This window comes from Scardinius erythrophthalmus (assembly GCF_964197995.2).
Source record: "Scardinius erythrophthalmus genome assembly, chromosome: 11".
Classification (NCBI taxonomy): Eukaryota; Metazoa; Chordata; class Actinopteri; order Cypriniformes; family Leuciscidae; genus Scardinius; species Scardinius erythrophthalmus.
The window spans coordinates 13,448,970-13,473,678 of NC_138231.1; the positions used below are offsets into that span (position 1 = coordinate 13,448,970).

A 24,709-nucleotide genomic window follows, 5' to 3' on the forward strand; every position below is an offset into this window, starting at 1 on the left:
GAACCAAGAGAAAACATTACTGTATACAGCCGCGAGAGTACATGCTACTCCTGTAGCCTACCCCTGAAAAAATTTACTGAAAACAACTGAAAAACTGTTAACTGAAACATTAACCTAAAGACAACTGAACACAAACAAAATGCCCCCAAAAAGAAAAAAAATCTCCATGTTTTTGGTGCTGACGCATTCATGTAACATGTGAGGGTGGCGCTGCCAATAAAGCACCTAAAAGCTGTCACAAAGAACCGGCAAAAGTAATGACTATGAATATGTCAAATATAGCAAGGAGACATTAACATTTTTTACTAATAAACAAGTGTTTTCTGTGTCAGTGTCGGCTGCAAAGATGAAGTTGATGATGCTGACTCGCGGTAGATCTTTGCAGTAGTGAACGCGCCAGAGAGAAATGCACATTTCATACGGATTAGGCTACATAAGCAGAGAACAGTCTGTTTTCTTTCGTTTTGAATTGTTCTGTTTAAAAGTAGACATTTCAAGCTTTCTATATATGTCTCAGGTCTGTGAGGCAAGTCTGTGAGGATTTTACGCTGAAAATCATATTTCATATGTTACAAGAACAGCCTTTTTCCACCTTAGAAACATTGCTAAGTTACGTAACATGCTATCTGTTTCTGATGCAGAAAAGTTAGTTCATGCATTCATGACCTCGAGACTAGATTACTGTAATGCTTTATTAGCTGGTTGTCCTGCATCCTCAATAAACAAGCTACAGTTAGTCCAAAATGCCGCCGCTAGAGTTCTTACTAGATCAAGAAAATACGATCATATAACACCAATTCTGTCGTCTCTACATTGGTTACCTATAAAGTTCCGTATCAATTACAAAGTATTGCTACTGACCTATAAAGCCCTAAATGGTTTAGCTCCCGTGTATTTAACGGATCTTCTATCGCCCTATAATCCATCGCGCTCTTTAAGATCACTAAATTCGAGGCTTCTGGTCATTCCTAGGATATCTAAGTCCACTAAAGGAGGGAGAGCGTTTTCACATTTAGCTCCTAAACTCTGGAATGGCCTTCCTGATACTGTTCGAGGCTCAGACTCGCTGTCCCAGTTTAAAACTAGATTAAAGACGCATCTCTTCAGCCAGGCATTCACATAATACTTACATTTTATACTACAGTTGAATCAGATTGAATGCATTAATATTGCGAACAGCAGCTACGCTAATTATTTCCCATATGCTTTTCTGTTGTTATCTCGGGACGCTAGTCCTGAGGTAAATACAGATCGTCAGCTCCAGTTTGTATCCAGCCTCTCATGGAAACTACAGATTCTCCAATACCCGTGCAGAGACGACTCGGCGCCTGTGAAGAGACGACTCGACGCTGGCGATGTTTATGCCCTAAATCAATACATGATTAACTAACTGTATTTCTCTATGTACATTTCTGAAATGCACTTTCTGTAAAGCTGCTTTGAAACAATATGTATTGTGAAAAGCGCTATACAAATAAATTTGAATTGAATTGAATTGAAAGTAGGCTACCTTATACGCTGAGTTTCGGTTCATTAATGAGACAAGCTCCAGGTTCACGCGCCGGCGCTGGGCCGTGATTATCTATTTTCTACTATATTTACTAATTTATTAAATCCAGGCAATTGGTTGATGAAACATTGATTAAAATTAAGATACAATTAATACAAAACGAAATTAAATTTAAAGACAGGCTTTGTGCTTTCTGTTTGAGGTCTCTGTGAAAGTTGTAAAGCAGTCTTTTAGTGCCGCTTTCAGTGCGCTCACGTCCGTAACGGAGAACTGTCCCGTCTGTAACATTGTTTTTTTTTTGTGAAATAAATTTCTAAATAAGTGCGACTTATAGTCCAGTGTGACTTACATATGTTTTTTTTCCTCTTCGTGACGCATTTTTTAAATGATGCGGCTTATACTCTGGAGCGACTTGTAGTCCTGAAAATAAGGTAACTGTTAAAGATAAGGTAGTTTGCCGAATTTGCAAAAAAAAAAAAAACGGTTTACTTGCGCATCCTCGACATCCAATCTTAGGGGCTCGTAGATATTCGAATATATTCTAATACATTGCTTGATATTTGATACCCGTTCGAATTTGATTTTTCTCAAAAGTGACAGCCCTACTGCACATCCCTAACTGGGATACATTTGTTCAGGAAACTTTGATGAATAGAAAGTTAATAAGAACATCATTTTAAATAAAAAAATCTTTACTGTCACTTTTGATCAATTTAATGCATCCTTGATGAATAAAAGTGTCAATTTCTATTGGGGAATAAAAAAACTCTAACTGACCCCAAACTTTTAAACAGTTGTGTACAGTATATATGAAATCTGGTCACCTGGTTGCTACTCATGCGACTCCACAGCTGAGAGATGATCTTTACAGAAGACAGCACACATTCGGCCTGCAGGCTGCTACCTCCCATCACCAGCAGCACACAGCCCAGTATTCGGTTCTGGATCACAAAGAGAAATAAGAGTTAAAAGTGGGTAAAGGGCATATTTATCTTTAAGGCGAGTGGTTTTTAAGAGCAGGGTGTGAGATATAATTGACACACTGTGGATGTGTTAATCTACAACACGATAGTGCTAAATGCACTGATTAAAAACCTTAAGCATTGAAATAAAAATAAAAGTCCCTGAGTTTCCCATGGCTAAAGTTTATAAGTGCAGGCTTTTGTTTTGTGTCCAAAACTTTAATCTACAACAACCCTTATCAGAATTTGTTCAGGGTAAAACACATTCACAGCCTTGGAACTTAAATCTGGATCCAAGCCTCTCCACTTCCTCTGCCATCAGATGATTAGCACAGATGTATAAATAAGGGAGTCTTGAGTAATGAACTGTCAGTGGTTAGGTAGAGTTTATATGCCAGCATTTTTGATGGTTGTAAAATCAAGACCTTATGTGATTCAAAATGATGGCAAACATCCTGTTAAGTATTAAAAGTTTATGTGGTTGGTGGCACCAATGTCACTTCAGTTCCCTCACCAGTCTCGGTATATCTCCCAGCCTGTGGCCACTATTCTGCCATTCCTGCAGCACAACAGAAGCCCTGGCGAGCACCTCTTCCTCCACCTGCATGCGTGCCTCCACACACAGACACCTCAGCAGAGTGTGACGCCACACACACACGTTCTCCTCCTGAGAGGGAGGGAAGCGCTCCACAAACTCCACCTGTCACAAAAACACTTCATCATACTTAGAAATGCACCATTTTGCTACCTTCAAAACAAAGACAGAACTGTGGGAACATAAATAAACTATATTAGCAAGCCAAAAAAACTAACAAACTCATCAATGTTCTAAGGAAGTGTTCTGCAGAGTCGTGTTCATATGCTATATCTGGACAAGAGAAATAAAAACTAACCTGGTGTTTTGGAGTCATGAGAAAGAGCAGGCGTCTAAGCAGCAGGGTCAAGTGAAACAGCTGATAACCCTCACCAGGACATGACCTTATCTAGACAGTACAACAACAATACAGGTCACAGAAGCAACTAGTTCTCTACTAAAGACCTTATATTTTATGGAAATATGTTCAGAAAAATATTCAAACTGAAAGAACTCTAAGAAAAATGGGTCCTTCAAAATTGTCACCTTCAAAAATGTTTTAGAAATAGAAAGATGCAATAGATTATAAAATATCAAGGATTAAGAAGAAGATAGTAAGATAGAAGATAGAAAAGTACAGTTTTGAAATAACACAGTAAAGGCATTTATGTTACAAAATATTTCCATTTTTCAAACAACAAATGCAGAACTATTTACAATACTGATATTAATAATAAATGTTTCTTGAGCACGGTTTAGCATCTTCAAATGATTTCTGCAGAACCATGTGACCCTGAAGACTGGACTAAATGAGGCTGAAAATTCAGCTTTGCCAAATGAATAAATACAATTTTTAAATATTAAAACAGAAGACTGCTATTTGATTGAAAATAAAGTAATACTGTGAAATATTATTGCAATTTGCAATCAAATAAATGTTGCCTTGGTGAGCATAAGAGACTTTAAAAATGTCACTGGCCTCAAACTTTTGAGTGTGTGTGTGTGTGTGTGTGTGTGTGTGTGTGTGTGTGTGTGTGTGTGTGTGTGTGTGTGTGTGTGTGTGTGTGTGTGTGTGTGTGTGTGTGTAAACCATAGAATATACGTTGTTCATCCAACACTTAATTAACGACATTTACAATAATACCAAGCACACAAGACAAATGCCACAAGAGTGTTGTGATGGACAGGTATGTTCTTCCCCATGTTCTTTTGACACTGATTGTCAGCTCAGTCTGGGTGTAAGAGAGAAAAAGGGTCCCCTGTTGTCCCTCAACCCAGACAGGTTTCCAGAAACCCACAAGAGCACAGAAAAGGTCACATTCCCAACAGACTCCACTCACCAGGTGAGCAATAAGGAGAACATGGTGAAAACACAACTCGGCCGTGCCATACCTGATGAGAGAAAGAGAGAACACAACTCTGATATTGTACATAAATGTGTATTACTTGTATTCTTTAGTGCAGTGCAGTAGATTTCCTCCTTGCCTAACACTGACACAAGTCTTAGTAAAAGGATGGTTATCAACAGGGGCGGACTGGGACCAAAAAGTGGCCCTGGACTTTCTGGCTCACAGCAGCCCACCACATCCCACATCATAACACATTGGCACATTAATGTGCAGAATAATTTTTAACACTACTTGTAGCATATAACACAATACAAAAATAAATGCTATTTAAACATTTATTTTAAGTAACAACATATATTAGGTCATATTTGTAAAACAAAGGGAAACAAACAAAAGGACGTTAAGACACACATTATTATTAATATAAAACTATCAAGACAGAATATCAGCTAGTCGGGGGAGCTAGAGCCGTCAGAGCCTGCTGAACTGCTACTCTTCGCGCCAAATGTATAATATGTTAATTTGAAGCATTTCACAGCATCTACCTCTAATGCTTTCTAACGCGTAACTTTTCAGCTCCACCTTTTCTTTTCTTCCCCTTTTCATCCATGGACAATTATAATAATTATATAAATTATTATAAAATAATTATCTGCTCAGAGAAATTTGATGCAAGTAACGGATCAATCTCTCTCTCTCTCAGTTTAAGCCTGGAACACACCAAGCCGACGGTCGGCTGTCCGGCAGTTAAGTTTTAACAGTCGGCCGACTAAGTTTTCTCAGTGTGGTCTGCACCGTCGGCTGAAATTGGTCCTCGACGGCTTTTTTCCGGCCGATTCGACGTTGAATCGGCGCCGCGCCTTCGGTGAAAGAGGGAACTCTGATTAGCTGTTCAGCTTAGTGAACGAGTCAGTGCACGATAATAATAGCAAAACAGCGAGCAAAGAACGACACAAATAGAAGGCTGTTTTAATGTCACGTCATCTTACCTGAGTGTTCCTTAGCGAATATTTCAATATTAACATGAGAGGAGTGAAATAAAGAAAGTGTTTAGCAGGATTGATATTCAAAACGGTAAGCACGCACTGCTTTGTTTATGGTTTATGTATCTGCAGCCTGCAGTGTCGGTTTCTCTTTTTGAATCATGAATATAGATTAATATATCTGCAGAAATAGACAGTTGTCTCATTTACACGCAGGCGCAGAACGCGCATTCTAGCTGACAGTCGGCTGTAGTTCTCGGTGTGTTCAAGTGCAGCTTTTTTCCCGCAACACAGGCCACGCGAGGAGACAACAAAGTCGGCTTTCATCAGCGCTAGTTCATCGGCATCAGCGTCGGCTTGGTGTGTTCCAAGGCGTGAAAGGGGGCGTGTTTCAAGATACGCAATGTAGTAGACCAAACTAATTAACAGGGAGGGAGGGCAATACACTCACAAAACACTTGTCGGCCGAGCCCACGCAATCGGCTCACTCATCCATTTGTGTAGAAAAGAAATGTAATGATTTCCGTCATATATATATATATATATATATATATATATATATATATATATTTGTGTACTGGGTGGGCCAGTACATTAGCATTGCCAGTAGCATTGGCCAGTGGCCCACCGGGAAAAGTGCACCCGGTGCTCCAGATGGCCAGTCCGCCCCTGGTTATCAATATTACTGCGGGGGTAAATAGAAAGTTCAAAATGACTTAACCACAATGACAAAACTTTGGAATTTTCTAATATATTAAACACAGGAATGTCCCCTGATTGTTCATGCTCAACGTTACTGTGACAGCTCTGGAAAGTGGTAGTCATAGAAGTCCGATGGTCTATGCTCCTGGGTGTGTGTATCTGTACTTACCGTGCCAGGAAACACCAGACATCTGTGGCCAAGACAGCCGTCTGTGTGTCTGCCTGTAATACGGCAGCTAATAGTGACCGCTCCTTGAAGAAGGAAACAGAGAGGACTGCAAGATTATGAGATGTTTCCTTTTACTGATGAAATGTATTAATAGTACCAGCTATTTGTCACTTGGCCAAGAGAAAACAATTTCAGCATTCAATATCTAATACTACTTTGGGCATAAATGGGAGAATTTAATACCTAATATTAAAAGTAATGAGTCATCTTTTCTTTATTTGTTTTCTGTGAGAGAACCGTGTTACCATAAAGTGATAATAAAAATAGCATGAGAAAATAATTGTCAAGAAGACATGTCAAGCTGCGACTGTGTCTTTTCAAGACAAAAGGTCTGAAGCAAATTGTATACGTCACGTCATCCAAAGAGAAACGTCAAGCTTTGTTAGTGCACAGAATTCAATAAATGTTCAAAAGAGATCACTGACCAGTGGAGGGAAGTGTTGCGCGGGCAGCACAGCCACACAAGCACACATATGCACACACACATGCTGGTGCAGACTGACTCTACCCTGAGCCTGCCCTCTCAGCATCACCCCCGGTAACCACACTGGTACTACACGCTCCAACATAGAATGTCTGAAACTCTGCAACACGGCCTCAAACACAGACCATCTGAGGAAAGAGAGAGTTTTTGCTGGTATTATGTACTTTGGCCAAAAACACTAGAAAACAAATGTTAATTAAGTATGGACCATTTTTATAATACCTGGATGAACAACAAATATATAGAAGTACATTAACATTTTAAAGTTTGGAGTCAGTAAGATTTATTTATTTTTTATTCAGCAAGCATTTGTTTTATTGATGATGAAAAGTGACTGTTACTTAGTTAGTTAGTATTTAGAGTTCACCCAAAAGTGGTAAATAAGTAGTACATTATTTTTTTTTTATTTTTTTTTTCGCAAACAAAGCACTCACAAACTTTGTGTTCCGAAGACGAATGAAAGTCTTATGGGTTTGGAACAACACAAGGGTGATTAATGACAGAATTTTCATTTTTGGGTGAACTAACCCTTTAAGACTTCAACACTACTAAACTAAACTTCGAAATTAAATTTAAAGACAGGCTTTGTGCTTTCTGTTTGAGGTCTCTGTGAAAGTTGTAAAGCAGTCTTTTAGTACACTAAAGTAACACTTAAGTGTTACACTCTAAACACTACTAAACAATTTAAAGTCATAAATTATCATATCACATTTCTCACACAAATATATATTTTATACATTTCAAACTTAAGACTAATGATTTAATTACAATAAATTTTACATTTTATAATAAATTATACTTAATTATAATAAATAAACTGAAAATGCTCGCCAAGCCAATTCTGTAAAGGCTGTACAGTTAATAATGCAATAAACTCAACTGCAGCAATGTGGACTAGTTTAATTGACAAATTTATCTTGCTAAATTAAACAATTGTAAAGTACCTGGGAGTTTCCTCCGAAAATTGGCTGCCATCACTCCAGAGCCGCAGCGCCTTCTCTGGCTGGGAGGAGAGTTTACCCAGTATATTCACCAGTAGCAGACACTGTGGTAGACAAAGCTCTGTACTGCTCTCTATAATACTCAAACAACAAAAAACAGGTCTGGCTCAATTTTTACGTTTTTAAATGTTTCCGAAAACATTCGGAATTGTGTACTATGTATTAAGCCCTGCACATAATTTGTTCCCTCATTGTAATATAGTTAAATATTGGCCAAGATTTAACTAAATCAAAGGAATGAATTAAGTTTCGGAAGTACAGAATGTTTTTCACCTATGAGCCTGTACAAATAAACAGAATTTTCCTAATAACTAACATCACAGACATAAAGTGCAACTCCACATGTTGCAGTGAAGGATTCATTGCCCTATAATAATGAAAGGCCAAAAGCGATTGTTCAATTTAAATGACCTGGAAGGCACAGGATGTACACTCAGCAATGTGTCATGGACAGTCGGTCTCTCTGCATTTCTTATATAACTATGTCTTTGACATGAAATAAATTCATCACTTATTCTTTTCACCCTCCAGAGACTATGCAGAAAGTGACTCATATAACAAACAGCACAACAACCTTAATGACCAGGCTGAGTGATATATGATCTTGCATTGGACAACATTTTTGGAGGAAATGTTAAAAGAATGTTCCAGGGTTCAAGGGGACACTGGAAGTTATGGAAGTTTGCAGTAAGAAGCTCACGGTGGTCTGGGTCCAGGACAGACTGAGCAAAGGGTTGGAAGGACATCAGCTGTGTCAGCATGACATCTAAGGGAACCAGGACAGCCACTCTCAGCTCCTCACTGAGGGCAGGAGGCACAGATGGGGCACATACAGATGGGGGGAACTTGCTAAGGAGGGCAAAACCACAAGTTCAATTAGACAAAATGGACAAAACAAGGAAGGGGAAAATATGAACTTTGACGTTATATTAAAATTAAAATCCCCATGTTGAGTGTTGACCTTATGCAATATACATTTGATTACCTGTGGATTTGGAGATACAACTGGTGAAATCGACAGCATGACTTGGCAAGGAATGCTTTAAATTCCTATCAAATGTTAATAAAAAAAACTTTATAACTTAATAATCATGGATAGGATGAATAAATTTCGTTTTTCCCTTAGTTACCTTTGTATAGTGGACTAATGTGTTGGCAAAAAACCTACACATCTTTGTTGCTTTTTGGAAAAGCTTGTATTCTGGACAGTGCACAACTTCCTATGAGTAACAAAAGGAGGAAGGCAGATATCAGTTGACATTTTCTATAAAAACACTTGCTTATTATTACTATCCAACAAAAAAAGTCCCTGACGCACATTTCTAGGTCACCATTATAACCATTTATTACATGGCTTGGTTGAATTCTAATGTAGAATGCGGTCTGTTATTTCTTGATAACAGACCGCTGGGAAGTATAACACACCGTTGCCATGAAAAACAGAGCGTTGCTATGGACAGAGGATTCTAACCGTAGAGACAGAACAGACTATTTTCTTTAGCGGAAGCAATACAGTCGTTTTTAAATCAATAAACTCCTTTTTAAATCAATATTTTGTGTATATATATATAAATATATAAAAATCTCTTACTAATTTAGAAATAGCAAAAACACATACATAATTGCTTAAACTAAATTTATTTCCTTTACTTAATATTTACTAAATTAGAAAAAAAGAAATCTTTATGCGTCTCATACATAAAGAATGGAATTTAGATGGAATCTTCTTGATTTTGTAATTAAATTGAAGTATTTTCAACAAATAAAGAAATTGTTAAAAAAACTATTTTAAATTAAATTAAACAATAAAAAAAGAGATTCACACTCTAATGAACAGGGCACAGTAATCTGGCAAGTTTGTTGGGAATTAGGCCTGTCGCAATAATTACTATATCGTCTTATTGCACGATATATGGACATTTTTATTGCCCATTATGTTTATATAAAATGATTTTTGCAGATCACGCGGCTTCTGTCATCTCATCTGCTTTTTGTTTAAGAGGCAAAAGCTGGGCTCAGGCAGCTCCTCCACACACACAGATCGGACACCAACAGGTGAAGAAAAGACATTACTCATGGCATTATAGTTTTTTCATGACAACTACAGAAAGTCCAAATGGACACTTTTAGTTTTAAAGCCGCAATCTACCGTTTCAGCTGCAAATATAAATGTGACAGCGTGAAATGGAGCACGCTCACCGATAGCATTCATATCACGGATGGTTTTCCTGTAACGGATATGACAGATGTGTTTGACCGTTGTGCTTGCGTCTTTTGCAGTGTCTCGAGCATGACACGGTGTTATAAACCTGTTAAAAGTTAAAATGCGTCTCAAGAAAAAAATATTTTGCAGCAGGTCTGATGAGGCATCTGTGCCTATGTTCATATGGACATCTGAATGAGACACTTTAAAACTCAAAAATGACAATGTCAAACATGTTACTTTGTTTTTTCTACTTGTTACTTTGCACTTCTGTTTACAAAGTTTTTTTATCATTTATTGAAGTTTTATTTATTTTTATCATTCAATTCAAGCATCTAATTATTCTTTAGAATTAAAAGTTCTTAGTTATTTGAACGTATTTGAACTGAGGAGTCTACTTCACCTGTAGGTCTGCCTGTTGGATCTGTTGAGCCAGCTCAAGACAGTTCTGGACAGACGTACACAGATCTTCACACAATGAGAAGGCTATGTCAGTGTGATGAAGCTGATCTTCTACAAGAGTCTGGTACTTCACGCTCTGTCTGAAACCAAATACAAACTGTTAGTATAAAAAAATTGTATCATTTATTTCTTCATACAAATTTTTTATTTAATAAAGCGTTATTATATTTAATAATATAGTATTTTTTTCTACTATGGAAGTCAGTGGCTACCGTCAAATGTTTGATTACAAACATTCTTCAAAATATCTTCTTTTGAGTTCAAGAGAAGAAAGAAGCTCATACAAGTTTGGAACAACTTGAGGGTGAGTAAATGATGACAGAATTTTTGGGTGAACTGTCCCTTTAAACTACGCAGTTGCGGGGTCCACTTGTTCAAGCAGCAATGAAAGGAAAAACAGATCCGAGTGGGAGCGTTTTACTGAAATATTTAAACAACCAATCAATTGCTGGGTATGTGTTATGTAACGGCTGTGAAGCGCTGTATGTATATGACAATAAACGAATAAAGCCTCAATCCAGTGCATCTCTAGCCTGGGTGCCAGCCCGAACCCCGCCCACAACATTTTTTTTGTCGGGAAGTTCAGTCTGGACTCGATCCATTGAGGAGTAATTATGCTCGGCTCCCAGGAGGCCGAGCCAATCAAACTGCCAGGGCGGGCTTTAATCGATGATGGACAGATGATCTGCGGTTACGTAATCACCCACGTCATCAAAGAGCGGTTGGGTTGAATTACTTTACAACAAAGATGACTGCCGCTGGAGAATTGAGATTTCACGAGTTCACACTTACAAATAAGTCAGATAGAATAAATGCGTATATGAGATTTCACGAGTTCACACTTACAAATAAGTCAGATAGAATAAATGCGTATATGAGATTTAACGAGTTCACACTTACAAATAAGTCAGATAGAATAAATGCGTATATGAGATTTAACGAGTTCACACAAATAAGATAGATAGAATAAATGCGTATATGAGATTTAACGAGTTCACACAAATAAGTGACGTATATGACGTGTACAAAATAAATGCGTATATGACGTGCTGTCCGAGGAGAGGGCTGTGGGCTCGGTAGCCATTCTCCCCCCGTGTTCCTGGTTGTGAGAGAACAAGCCATGACAAGAGTGAGGATTCGGGGTGGTGGAGGGATGCTGAAAAACTGTCAAGGAGTGTTAGTTAAGTTGACAGAGTGAATATGCTTCCTCATGCTGATAGATAGGGTAACGTTAGACATGGTATTGTTTGATGACAAGTTGATATTGGATTGATTATTTGTACGTGCTCCTCCCGAACTTTGTTAATGAAACATCATGTTTAGATTCCGCCATCGCGTCTGTTATAGAAGATAACCACAGCGCATTAATTTTAAAAGAGGAACAGAGAGCCGCAACATTTTTTTGGTTGAAAATATGAATGAAGAATATGCGTCATTTACTCCGTTGCTCTGGTTGGTTGTAGGTCTATCCAATTGAGTGCAGAGTTTTTTTTTTCTGGTTCGGTTGAGACACGCCCCATTATCAAAGCCCTATGAAGCAGTATCAGACTCACATTCTGACTAGAATATGAGTATGACGAAGTCAGGCTAGTGCATCTCTATTCATGATGCACATTATACTCACTTAATGATAAATTTCCATGTGTTGGCATGTAGTGCAATGTCCAATCTTGATATGATCGAGCATATGTCCAGCAGACTGTGAATCACTGCAAGGCAAGCCAAACAAAAAAAATTGAAATAACTATTGCAAATCACATCCATCTCTTCACTAGAGATGAAACATGCATGAAACAAACTGAATCTTTCCCTCACATAGAAAAAAAAACAAACCTGTGACAATATCTGATACTAGCTCCTCAGATGCAGTGTCCTCCAAGTTAATTTTGTCCAATAGTTCCATCAGACCCTTCTGCAAAGAATATGCCTCTTTAAAAAGGCCCTGAAGTAAGTCGCCCACCAATGACAGCCTTCCACTGTACATGACCTCACTGTCCTATAAACACATCAACATCATACTGAAATTAACAGCAAATACAATTCTCCACACTTTTATGTTTGCGTTAAGATGATGAGGTGTACAAGGAGGCTCTGGGTGCACAGAGTTTACTATAACATGAGGATTTATTAAATGTTTTTTCAGATACGCAACATGAGTACTAACTCATCAGCAGCAAGTACACAACCAAACCTTCAAGGGCTAATTTGCATAAACTGTACTAACAAGTGGTATAGAATACATTGTCTCTGGTTCATAGCAAAACATAAGAATAATACACCACTATAGCACAAACACACTAAAACTGCCAACAGCCTGTTTGATGAATTTGAAACAGGTTATGCCTGATGGTGCCAAAATATGTCCAGTGTACAATTTAAAAATAACGTACCTTGCAGTGCTGGAAGGTGTCTTTTAGGACTCTGAGGATGCAAGAGGGCAGAGAGCGAATGTTGTCAAAGGAGACAGACTCTTCAAAGGAACTGACATGACGCACACAGCCAGAGAGTGACTCCAGGGTCTGGACCATCATCTAGCCAAAAACACATCAGCAGAAAATTATATGAAGAAATCTGTACGCTGTACATAAGCTTGAAATATTATCAAATAAGGCATATTCAAACCTTCAGTATATTTCTCAAAAATACATGCAGCTCTGTGTTCTGACTAGAAAGGCCTCCAATTTGCTTGCTGATTTCTTCCAAAAGAACTGCAAACACTTTTACCACCTGTGGATTGATCATGACAACATATAAAAACGTGCCTCGTGTTGAATATTTCAAGCTATAGAAAAGGAATGGGCACAAGCACTCCAGTAATTGAAAGTGACAGCGATGATTGATCATTAAAAAAACATAGTTTTTTTGTTGGTTGATTGGCTATGGCACCATTTTGGGCAATACCTTGAGGTCTAATTGGTTAGCATAAAGACAGCATGCCATCGATACCAGATAACTAAAGTGAGACTATGACTAAGGAAAGTGGACAGTGAATCACTGCAATGAATCTCATATAGGATGCATTTGGAGTTTGGAAACATATCAGTTCATTCATCTGCTACCAAAGTGCTCCAGTTTACCAGTGTTTTCAGCAGCTGAAACGACGTCACAACATTTTTGACTTCGATTGTTATGTTTTTTTAAATAATCTCATTTCTTTCATTGCATATTTTTTTTTATAAATTAATAATAATTAGTAGTAGGCCTATTATTTTTCTCGTACTGTTTTCATCGACAGTATGGTTTAATTAAAATCGTTTCATATAGCCATGATACCCCAAGTACTCAAATTTTTTTTTTTTTTTTATGAGCTATCAAATACTTGAAAGGATTTTTATTTTTTTTATTTTAAATAGACATTTTGTGGGAATTTAAAGATCAAACCTTGGGTAAGACAGTGGAGAAACATCCTGTCTCTAATTCAGATAAAGAAAGATGAGGGAGGAACTTGCTTGTGATTATTTGCAGAATATCTGTGGAAAAAAAAAATATAATAAAAATCAAACAAAGTAGAATACAATTCACCAGAAATTGATAAAGATCAGCAAATTAAATATCTAAAAACCTAACATGAATAAAGGTTTACATATATCAAGTAAAATAAAACGCATGTTTGGAGGGCACCTGAGATGTGCCAGTTCAGAAAGTGAGATACTGAAAACAGTTTAGACTTACTTGTGTGCTCTTCCCAGCTGTCAGTGTCATGATGCATGGCGTGCATGTGTCAAGGCCAGTCTTAATCATTTTAATACATGACAAATAAGGCAGTCCTAAACAATCAAATAGCCTACATGTTTGTAACTCCTGTCTAACGTTACGTTCATACATTGCCTTAAACTACTAAAGAAATAAATTTGAAGAGGGACTCAGGAAAGGATATAACTAGTTTAGGTAGGACAGTTTTGAGTTCTTGTTGACAGGTCTCCTGGTTCCACTGAGAGACCTCATCCAAAAGAGTCACTTGAGACATTGTGGTAACTTTTATTCAAAACACACCTGTGTTGAAAACAAAGTTCCGATTTAAATCGATTTTTTTATATTTACGTAACAAATGTAACTTATCGATGGCCAAACATGATTAGGTGGTAAAAGGCAACCGTTATTTTATTCGTTCAATTTGCAGGTTAACCTAACTTAGCTGCTAACTTACTACACTAACAACTACAACTAGCTTCATACGCCGTTTTCAAACTAATAGCTAACTGTTACTTAGAACTTACCAACTCACTCAGATGGATACAATAGCGCTTAATAACAAATGCATGTGATAATTATGGACAATGATGAGATCCTGAACACATAGGGCTTCTGTTTTGAATTCTCCTCGTTTCCTGAATCTGCCGCAGTGCTGGGTGATTACATTTGCCAGCACTGGATGGGGTATCCTTATCAAAACGAAACCTGTTTGGAGAATGTTTAAAGCTATGTGTGCCATATATAACGATAAACAAATTAAATTGGACCATTAAGTTTTTGTTCGTTTAACTAATGTACTTTATTAATAGTACGGTGCTTACGAATTCCCCTATAAACTTGATATGGTACAGCTCCAAACTTCGCGCCGTTTTAAGTGGTTTTAATTCACCTCATTTTAACCCGCACTCTACGGTGATTGGTCAGAATGTGGTATACTCCATTTATGGCCCAATCACAAACGTAATATTATTTCATCGATGTACGAGGCGGTGACACTGACACAGCGCAACAACGGAGATTTGTCCGTGAAAGTAGTACCTTACCTCAAAATTGCTGGAAGAACATTTTGCGTGGTTCAGACAAACGTATTTTCCCCCCAGTTTATCGTCCATGCATGCTTCCAGTTAAGCTCACATTTAGAGGTGTCAGTTCAGATCTATGGATTTTATTAAGCTGGGGACACACTTAACGACTATAAAGCCGGGGACACAGTAGTAGATCCCACTTCCAGCAACGCTAACACACTCTTCCCATATCAAAGGTGCACAAAATCTATGCATTTTTAAATCCTATTTAAATTAGCTTCTTCTTGATGGTTTTAATTATTTTGTATTCCAGTGTGTTTTTTTTTTGTACGCTTTGTATTTCTATCGGTGTATTTTTATTGTGTAAAGTGCCTTGAGAAGCTGCTATAGAGGCACTATATGAAATAAAGTTTATTAGCCTACATCTAGATCGCAGATCTTAAGTCCCAAAAAGGGACTGAACCAAACAGTAAAGAGACTGAATGGTAGCCTAGTAGCCTACTTAAATATAACAATAATATTCAACAAAATTTTTTGCTTAATTTGGCTCTCCCAGACTTGAAGGGACCAACTTGGGCTTTTCCCTCCCACTGGAAACCTGCAGTGACAAATAGAGGAAACCAGTCAGAATATGAAATCTGACGTGTCCTTTTGGGCTAGGTCACATGCAAGATATACCTAAACCTTTGGATAACACACTATCCGTCCTCAATCCACAGCAGCCTCACACCTGATCACTTCCATCAGAAGAGACCCATCTAAGACATGAGGTTTCATGAGGATCTCAATTTTCCCACTTATTTGAAAGTTCAGCATAGGACTTCTTATCCATGATTTTCAATAAAAGAATACGTAGGAGCGGAGTTCACATCAGGTCCTGCAGTGGCCACACAGTTGTCCACAAACATAGGCCTACGAAGGGGAACATGGTTGTACGGCTTCAGACAGAATCAGATACAGCAGAGCGTTGGCCTCACAGGCATATAGAGCTGGTAAGTCCCGCCCCTTCCGTAAAACCCCACTGGACCTCTAGGTTGAAAAATCGTCAATGCAAGTGAATTTTCTGGTCCCGTTTGAATTTTGCCATGAATGTGAACATGTTGTCTGTGAATTTTTTAATGATTTTGTATGATTCTTCGGCTAGCAGTTGTGGAAAAGACATAACGAGAAAGACTACATGTCGCCTATGTGACGTCACCCCATAAAGTTGACTTACCCGTGGTTTTCGCCAACCTCAATGATTTTGTTCTCTCCCTGAAATTAGGCGGTGAAGTGCACCAAAGACACAGCCATGTTTAGCGGGATTCGTGAGCTAGCGTCTGTGTGCTAGTCGTGTTGACGTTTCAAACCTGTTGAAAGCAGCGAAGAGTTGTAGTCCACAAAGTGCTCTCACACAAAGTCTAACCGTATCAAACTTCTACCCGTTAAATTGTAGCATTCTTCACACGAAAGATTATATAAAAAAAATTCACAGACAACATATGTTCACATTCATGGCAAAATTCAAACGGGACGAGAAAATAATTATTTTCTCCCATTCACTTGCATTGACGATTTTTCAACCTAGAGGTCCAGCGGGGTTAGCCGAGCGGGCGGGACTTACCAGCTCTATAAGCAATTCAGTTAAGAGGCCACTGGACATACAACTATCTCACCGCACACTCCTGAAGCACCGAATGAAAGATGAGGACTCTGGCAGCTGCATCTATGTCCACAACACCACAGCCCCCTAGGGACATAAGAGAGGGCTCAAGGAGTTGACCAGTACCAAAGAAGTCCAGCTTCACCTCCACATGTACCCCATCTTCCCAACACTGGACTGCTAAGCTCTTAGAAGGTTTAGGCAGCTGAAACTCTAAATTAAAATATGTCTGTGTTGGCTCTTCTGGGGCCAGTGGGAACTTCCAGGTCAGCTCCTTGACTGGGCCCTGCAAGTCTTGTTTAGACTGAATAATTGAAGGCGTTAGGCGGGGCCAGCTGGGGTCTCTGAGATTGAACACCATAAGGGGCTTGGATTGGTTTGCGCTGCTCCCTAAGATGACAATCATCTTTTTGAGGCTTTTGCATCAGCACCCGGGGCCAAAGCACCCTAGCCTTCAGGCTGGTACTGAACACATGATCAAATGCAACCACCACTAAAAGCCCAAGTATACATTGCCTTAGTCCCAATATTGTAACCACCAAACAGCCACATTGCAGTAGCACATTTTAGCCCTTGTTTATAGTGCCATGAATACTGTCCCCTCCCAGCCCCAAACAAGATTAATTGTTCAGTGGACTATCCTAATCAGATAATCAATGTCTCACTTGCATTAAAGTTCACTCATCAAGCAAACACTCACAAGTTACAACACAAGCAAAACTCAATTAAAGTCCCCCTGTAGTCAATAATTTGATCCCTTTAAACTTATCTTAATCGCCAAAATTACATATTTAAATGTTTTTTCCTGTGAAAAAAAATTCTTTATGCCTTAAGATATCTTGAATGTAACTCCCTTGCTTCATTTAGCCTATACGCTGATCTATGAATATGCAAATTAACGCAGCCTCCGTTCACACCAGCTGAGAGATCCACTCGATCAACTTTACTCAAGTTACTGTAGTAAATGCTGCACAATGGTATCGCTGTTTATGTTTAGACACATAGCGGTAATCTGATTAGCATTTTGCTTGACTACATTATCAAACAGCTAATAATGTGTTGCTAATGTATAACATCATGCTCCCATTCACCATCTCAGACAGCTGCTTTCTAATAATCAGCATCCTTACAAACGCTTTGAACAACTTAGAACGTCAGTGGAAAAAAAAATATAGTTCATCATAACATTGTAATATATACATAATTCACCTGCAATATTGCAAAATGTACACGATTTGTCATATCAACAGAAAAATATAGGCTTCTGGCTTCTCTTGATAATCCCCTGGTTCGCAGCATAGTTAATGATATGCTAAAGCCCGCGCGCACGTTAACGGGATTGGTTACAAGGTGCTTTGTGACGTAAGAGACACTGGCGATTTCAAACCTCATTTTTGAGACTGTCTTTGGTTCACTGCAGTTTTATAGAAAATACTACACAAATGGTGTTGACTTTTGAATTTGCACATGGTTTGTCTTAAAGCATATAAAATAGACATTACAAACTTTACCACAGGGGGTCTTTAATAAAATGAGAAGAAACAATGAGAAACCACTCTTGATTGTAACTATTTAGAAATTTACAGTATTTTACCTTGAAGTTGAGTTTTTTTTGGTGATATTATTAATATTTCTTATACCATTAATTTCTGAGCTCTTATCTCCACCACAAGTTAATCTTCAACTTTTTCATAAGTATATCTTTATTATTTGTAATTAAGACAGATTTAAGACTGATTTTACTACAGTACACATTCAGATGGATTTAAATTCTCCAGTGGTTCCTGTAAGTCAAGGCAGGAACAGTGAGCTGACTACAAATTACCAGAAAACACTGTTACTGTCTGGAGAATGTATGTTGGCTGCCTTTTTCCATCCTGTTTCTGAAGTCAAAACTTTTACTAATTTCCTGTATCCTGAGACCCTGAAAAAACGAATATGACCCTCTTTGTCTATGAGGGTCCAGTTGTCATAAAGAGGTTACATTAGAGAGCATAGACAGCCTTACACTCTTAAAAAAAATGGTTCTTCAGCGATTCTTCAGGGGTTCTTTGTGGTGGTTATGGTGTTATAAGGAAAAAGGCCCTGAAGTAAGTCGCCCACCAATGACAGCCTTCCACTGTACATGACCTCACTGTCCTATAAACACATCAACATCATACTGAAATTAACAGCAAATACAATTCTCCACACTTTTATGTTTGCGTTAAGATGATGAGGTGTACAAGGAGGCTCTGGGTGCACAGAGTTTACTATAACATGAGGATTTATTAAATGTTTTTTCAGATACGCAACATGAGTACTAACTCATCAGCAGCAAGTACACAACCAAACCTTCAAGGGCTAATTTGCATAAACTGTACTAACAAGTGGTATAGAATACATTGTCTCTGGTTCATAGCAAAACATAAGAATAATACACCACTATAGCACAAACACACTAAAACTGCCAACAGCCTGTTTGATGAATTTGAAACAGGTTATGCCTGATGGTGCCAAAATATGTCCAGTGTACAATTTAAAAATAACGTACCTTGCAGTGCTGGAAGGTGTCTTTTAGGACTCTGAGGATGCAAGAGGGCAGAGAGCGAATGTTGTCAAAGGAGACAGACTCTTCAAAGGAACTGACATGACGCACACAGCCAGAGAGTGACTCCAGGGTCTGGACCATCATCTAGCCAAAAACACATCAGCAGAAAATTATATGAAGAAATCTGTACGCTGTACATAAGCTTGAAATATTATCAAATAAGGCATATTCAAACCTTCAGTATATTTCTCAAAAATACATGCAGCTCTGTGTTCTGACTAGAAAGGCCTCCAATTTGCTTGCTGATTTCTTCCAAAAGAACTGCAAACACTTTTACCACCTGTGGATTGATCATGACAACATATAAAAACGTGCCTCGTGTTGAATATTTCAAGCTATAGAAAAGGAATGGGCACAAGCACTCCAGTAATTGAAAGTGACAGCGATGATTGATCATTAAAAAAACATAGTTTTTTTGTTGGTTGATTGGCTATGGCACCATTTTGGGCAATACCTTGAGGTCTAATTGGTTAGCATAAAGACAGCATGCCATCGATACCAGATAACTAAAGTGAGACTATGACTAAGGAAAGTGGACAGTGAATCACTGCAATGAATCTCATATAGGATGCATTTGGAGTTTGGAAACATATCAGTTCATTCATCTGCTACCAAAGTGCTCCAGTTTACCAGTGTTTTCAGCAGCTGAAACGACGTCACAACATTTTTGACTTCGATTGTTATGTTTTTTTAAATAATCTCATTTCTTTCATTGCATATTTTTTTTTATAAATTAATAATAATTAGTAGTAGGCCTATTATTTTTCTCGTACTGTTTTCATCGACAGTATGGTTTAATTAAAATCGTTTCATATAGCCATGATACCCCAAGTACTCAAATTTTTTTTTTTTTTTTATGAGCTATCAAATACTTGAAAGGATTTTTATTTTTTTTATTTTAAATAGACATTTTGTGGGAATTTAAAGATCAAACCTTGGGTAAGACAGTGGAGAAACATCCTGTCTCTAATTCAGATAAAGAAAGATGAGGGAGGAACTTGCTTGTGATTATTTGCAGAATATCTGTGGAAAAAAAAAATATAATAAAAATCAAACAAAGTAGAATACAATTCACCAGAAATTGATAAAGATCAGCAAATTAAATATCTAAAAACCTAACATGAATAAAGGTTTACATATATCAAGTAAAATAAAACGCATGTTTGGAGGGCACCTGAGATGTGCCAGTTCAGAAAGTGAGATACTGAAAACAGTTTAGACTTACTTGTGTGCTCTTCCCAGCTGTCAGTGTCATGATGCATGGCGTGCATGTGTCAAGGCCAGTCTTAATCATTTTAATACATGACAAATAAGGCAGTCCTAAACAATCAAATAGCCTACATGTTTGTAACTCCTGTCTAACGTTACGTTCATACATTGCCTTAAACTACTAAAGAAATAAATTTGAAGAGGGACTCAGGAAAGGATATATAACTAGTTTAGGTAGGACAGTTTTGAGTTCTTGTTGACAGGTCTCCTGGTTCCACTGAGAGACCTCATCCAAAAGAGTCACTTGAGACATTGTGGTAACTTTTATTCAAAACACACCTGTGTTGAAAACAAAGTTCCGATTTAAATCGATTTTTTTATATTTACGTAACAAATGTAACTTATCGATGGCCAAACATGATTAGGTGGTAAAAGGCAACCGTTATTTTATTCGTTCAATTTGCAGGTTAACCTAACTTAGCTGCTAACTTACTACACTAACAACTACAACTAGCTTCATACGCCGTTTTCAAACTAATAGCTAACTGTTACTTAGAACTTACCAACTCACTCAGATGGATACAATAGCGCTTAATAACAAATGCATGTGATAATTATGGACAATGATGAGATCCTGAACACATAGGGCTTCTGTTTTGAATTCTCCTCGTTTCCTGAATCTGCCGCAGTGCTGGGTGATTACATTTGCCAGCACTGGATGGGGTATCCTTATCAAAACGAAACCTGTTTGGAGAATGTTTAAAGCTATGTGTGCCATATATAACGATAAACAAATTAAATTGGACCATTAAGTTTTTGTTCGTTTAACTAATGTACTTTATTAATAGTACGGTGCTTACGAATTCCCCTATAAACTTGATATGGTACAGCTCCAAACTTCGCGCCGTTTTAAGTGGTTTTAATTCACCTCATTTTAACCCGCACTCTACGGTGATTGGTCAGAATGTGGTATACTCCATTTATGGCCCAATCACAAACGTAATATTATTTCATCGATGTACGAGGCGGTGACACTGACACAGCGCAACAACGGAGATTTGTCCGTGAAAGTAGTACCTTACCTCAAAATTGCTGGAAGAACATTTTGCGTGGTTCAGACAAACGTATTTTCCCCCCAGTTTATCGTCCATGCATGCTTCCAGTTAAGCTCACATTTAGAGGTGTCAGTTCAGATCTATGGATTTTATTAAGCTGGGGACACACTTAACGACTATAAAGCCGGGGACACAGTAGTAGATCCCACTTCCAGCAACGCTAACACACTCTTCCCATATCAAAGGTGCACAAAATCTATGCATTTTTAAATCCTATTTAAATTAGCTTCTTCTTGATGGTTTTAATTATTTTGTATTCCAGTGTGTTTTTTTTTTGTACGCTTTGTATTTCTATCGGTGTATTTTTATTGTGTAAAGTGCCTTGAGAAGCTGCTATAGAGGCACTATATGAAATAAAGTTTATTAGCCTACATCTAGATCGCAGATCTTAAGTCCCAAAAAGGGACTGAACCAAACAGTAAAGAGACTGAATGGTAGCCTAGTAGCCTACTTAAATATAACAATAATATTCAACAAAATTTTTTGCTTAATTTGGCTCTCCCAGACTTGAAGGGACCAACTTGGGCTTTTCCCTCCCACTGGAAACCTGCAGTGACAAATAGAGGAAACCAGTCAGAATATGAAATCTGACGTGTCCTTTTGGGCTAGGTCACATGCAAGATATACCTAAACCTTTGGATAACACACTATCCGTCCTCAATCCACAGCAGCCTCACACCTGATCACTTCCATCAGAAGAGACCCATCTAAGACATGAGGTTTCATGAGGATCTCAATTTTCCCACTTATTTGAAAGTTCAGCATAGGACTTCTTATCCATGATTTTCAATAAAAGAATACGTAGGAGCGGAGTTCACATCAGGTCCTGCAGTGGCCACACAGTTGTCCACAAACATAGGCCTACGAAGGGGAACATGGTTGTACGGCTTCAGACAGAATCAGATACAGCAGAGCGTTGGCCTCACAGGCATATAGAGCTGGTAAGTCCCGCCCCTTCCGTAAAACCCCACTGGACCTCTAGGTTGAAAAATCGTCAATGCAAGTGAATTTTCTGGTCCCGTTTGAATTTTGCCATGAATGTGAACATGTTGTCTGTGAATTTTTTAATGATTTTGTATGATTCTTCGGCTAGCAGTTGTGGAAAAGACATAACGAGAAAGACTACATGTCGCCTATGTGACGTCACCCCATAAAGTTGACTTACCCGTGGTTTTCGCCAACCTCAATGATTTTGTTCTCTCCCTGAAATTAGGCGGTGAAGTGCACCAAAGACACAGCCATGTTTAGCGGGATTCGTGAGCTAGCGTCTGTGTGCTAGTCGTGTTGACGTTTCAAACCTGTTGAAAGCAGCGAAGAGTTGTAGTCCACAAAGTGCTCTCACACAAAGTCTAACCGTATCAAACTTCTACCCGTTAAATTGTAGCATTCTTCACACGAAAGATTATATAAAAAAAATTCACAGACAACATATGTTCACATTCATGGCAAAATTCAAACGGGACGAGAAAATAATTATTTTCTCCCATTCACTTGCATTGACGATTTTTCAACCTAGAGGTCCAGCGGGGTTAGCCGAGCGGGCGGGACTTACCAGCTCTATAAGCAATTCAGTTAAGAGGCCACTGGACATACAACTATCTCACCGCACACTCCTGAAGCACCGAATGAAAGATGAGGACTCTGGCAGCTGCATCTATGTCCACAACACCACAGCCCCCTAGGGACATAAGAGAGGGCTCAAGGAGTTGACCAGTACCAAAGAAGTCCAGCTTCACCTCCACATGTACCCCATCTTCCCAACACTGGACTGCTAAGCTCTTAGAAGGTTTAGGCAGCTGAAACTCTAAATTAAAATATGTCTGTGTTGGCTCTTCTGGGGCCAGTGGGAACTTCCAGGTCAGCTCCTTGACTGGGCCCTGCAAGTCTTGTTTAGACTGAATAATTGAAGGCGTTAGGCGGGGCCAGCTGGGGTCTCTGAGATTGAACACCATAAGGGGCTTGGATTGGTTTGCGCTGCTCCCTAAGATGACAATCATCTTTTTGAGGCTTTTGCATCAGCACCCGGGGCCAAAGCACCCTAGCCTTCAGGCTGGTACTGAACACATGATCAAATGCAACCACCACTAAAAGCCCAAGTATACATTGCCTTAGTCCCAATATTGTAACCACCAAACAGCCACATTGCAGTAGCACATTTTAGCCCTTGTTTATAGTGCCATGAATACTGTCCCCTCCCAGCCCCAAACAAGATTAATTGTTCAGTGGACTATCCTAATCAGATAATCAATGTCTCACTTGCATTAAAGTTCACTCATCAAGCAAACACTCACAAGTTACAACACAAGCAAAACTCAATTAAAGTCCCCCTGTAGTCAATAATTTGATCCCTTTAAACTTATCTTAATCGCCAAAATTACATATTTAAATGTTTTTTCCTGTGAAAAAAAATTCTTTATGCCTTAAGATATCTTGAATGTAACTCCCTTGCTTCATTTAGCCTATACGCTGATCTATGAATATGCAAATTAACGCAGCCTCCGTTCACACCAGCTGAGAGATCCACTCGATCAACTTTACTCAAGTTACTGTAGTAAATGCTGCACAATGGTATCGCTGTTTATGTTTAGACACATAGCGGTAATCTGATTAGCATTTTGCTTGACTACATTATCAAACAGCTAATAATGTGTTGCTAATGTATAACATCATGCTCCCATTCACCATCTCAGACAGCTGCTTTCTAATAATCAGCATCCTTACAAACGCTTTGAACAACTTAGAACGTCAGTGGAAAAAAAAATATAGTTCATCATAACATTGTAATATATACATAATTCACCTGCAATATTGCAAAATGTACACGATTTGTCATATCAACAGAAAAATATAGGCTTCTGGCTTCTCTTGATAATCCCCTGGTTCGCAGCATAGTTAATGATATGCTAAAGCCCGCGCGCACGTTAACGGGATTGGTTACAAGGTGCTTTGTGACGTAAGAGACACTGGCGATTTCAA

The 24,709-nt window shown here is 38.4% G+C and overlaps 2 protein-coding genes across 5 annotated transcripts in view; both read right to left on the reverse strand.

Moving 5' to 3' along the window:
• firrm (fignl1 interacting regulator of recombination and mitosis) overlaps positions 1–17,369 on the reverse strand; it is a 24,329-nt gene extending 6,960 nt beyond the window's left edge. The window contains exons 1-19 of one of the 2 annotated variants that reach the window (XM_081378846.1): positions 16,833–17,369; positions 14,337–14,452; positions 14,132–14,171; positions 13,841–13,929; positions 13,082–13,186; positions 12,850–12,990; positions 12,293–12,455; positions 12,084–12,168; positions 10,401–10,539; positions 8,925–9,014; positions 8,780–8,844; positions 8,495–8,643; positions 7,738–7,867; positions 6,735–6,921; positions 6,250–6,332; positions 4,387–4,438; positions 3,366–3,455; positions 2,987–3,172; positions 2,335–2,451 (exon numbers count right to left, since the gene is read on the reverse strand). In XM_081378846.1, the coding sequence (XP_081234972.1) occupies positions 2,335–2,451; positions 2,987–3,172; positions 3,366–3,455; positions 4,387–4,438; positions 6,250–6,332; positions 6,735–6,921; positions 7,738–7,867; positions 8,495–8,643; positions 8,780–8,844; positions 8,925–9,014; positions 10,401–10,539; positions 12,084–12,168; positions 12,293–12,455; positions 12,850–12,990; positions 13,082–13,186; positions 13,841–13,929; positions 14,132–14,171; positions 14,337–14,426 (2,001 nt within the window). In that variant the 5' untranslated portion in view covers positions 14,427–14,452; positions 16,833–17,369. Of the gene's footprint in view, positions 1–2,334; positions 2,452–2,986; positions 3,173–3,365; positions 3,456–4,386; positions 4,439–6,249; positions 6,333–6,734; positions 6,922–7,737; positions 7,868–8,494; positions 8,644–8,779; positions 8,845–8,924; positions 9,015–10,400; positions 10,540–12,083; positions 12,169–12,292; positions 12,456–12,849; positions 12,991–13,081; positions 13,187–13,840; positions 13,930–14,131; positions 14,172–14,336; positions 14,453–14,676; positions 14,811–16,832 lie in introns of those variants that run through there. The other variant, XM_081378845.1, reaches the window with a different exon arrangement.
• Positions 17,370–18,322: 953 nt separating this feature from the next.
• Positions 18,323–21,331, reverse strand: LOC308698636 (FIGNL1-interacting regulator of recombination and mitosis-like). Of its 3 annotated transcripts, XM_081378853.1 has the most exons (7): positions 21,182–21,331; positions 20,840–20,957; positions 20,635–20,674; positions 20,344–20,432; positions 19,585–19,689; positions 19,353–19,493; positions 18,323–18,958 (listed from the first exon to the last, which is right to left on the reverse strand). In XM_081378853.1, exons 3-7 carry the CDS (start codon positions 20,669–20,671, stop codon positions 18,860–18,862), a joined length of 471 nt encoding a protein of 156 aa, XP_081234979.1. In that variant the 5' UTR covers positions 20,672–20,674; positions 20,840–20,957; positions 21,182–21,331; the 3' UTR covers positions 18,323–18,859. The 3 variants fall into 3 exon arrangements, with proteins under 3 accessions (XP_081234979.1, XP_081234978.1, XP_081234977.1); XM_081378852.1 differs by having other exon boundaries at positions 20,635–20,957; positions 21,182–21,308; XM_081378851.1 differs by having other exon boundaries at positions 20,635–21,300.
• Positions 21,332–24,709: the final 3,378 nt, after the last annotated feature.

Bases quoted from the DNA above. Each gene is read 5' to 3' on its own strand.
- LOC308698636 (XM_081378852.1), bottom strand. From the start codon at position 20,680: ATGCACGCCATGCATCATGACACTGACAGCTGGGAAGAGCACACAA. The intron at 20,433-20,634 runs GTAAGTCTAAAC...TTTTTTCCACAG, and splicing joins CAGCTGGGAAGAGCACACAA to ATATTCTGCAAATAATCACA. The intron at 18,959-19,352 runs GTACGTTATTTT...ATGTGTTTATAG, and splicing joins ACACCTTCCAGCACTGCAAG to GACAGTGAGGTCATGTACAG.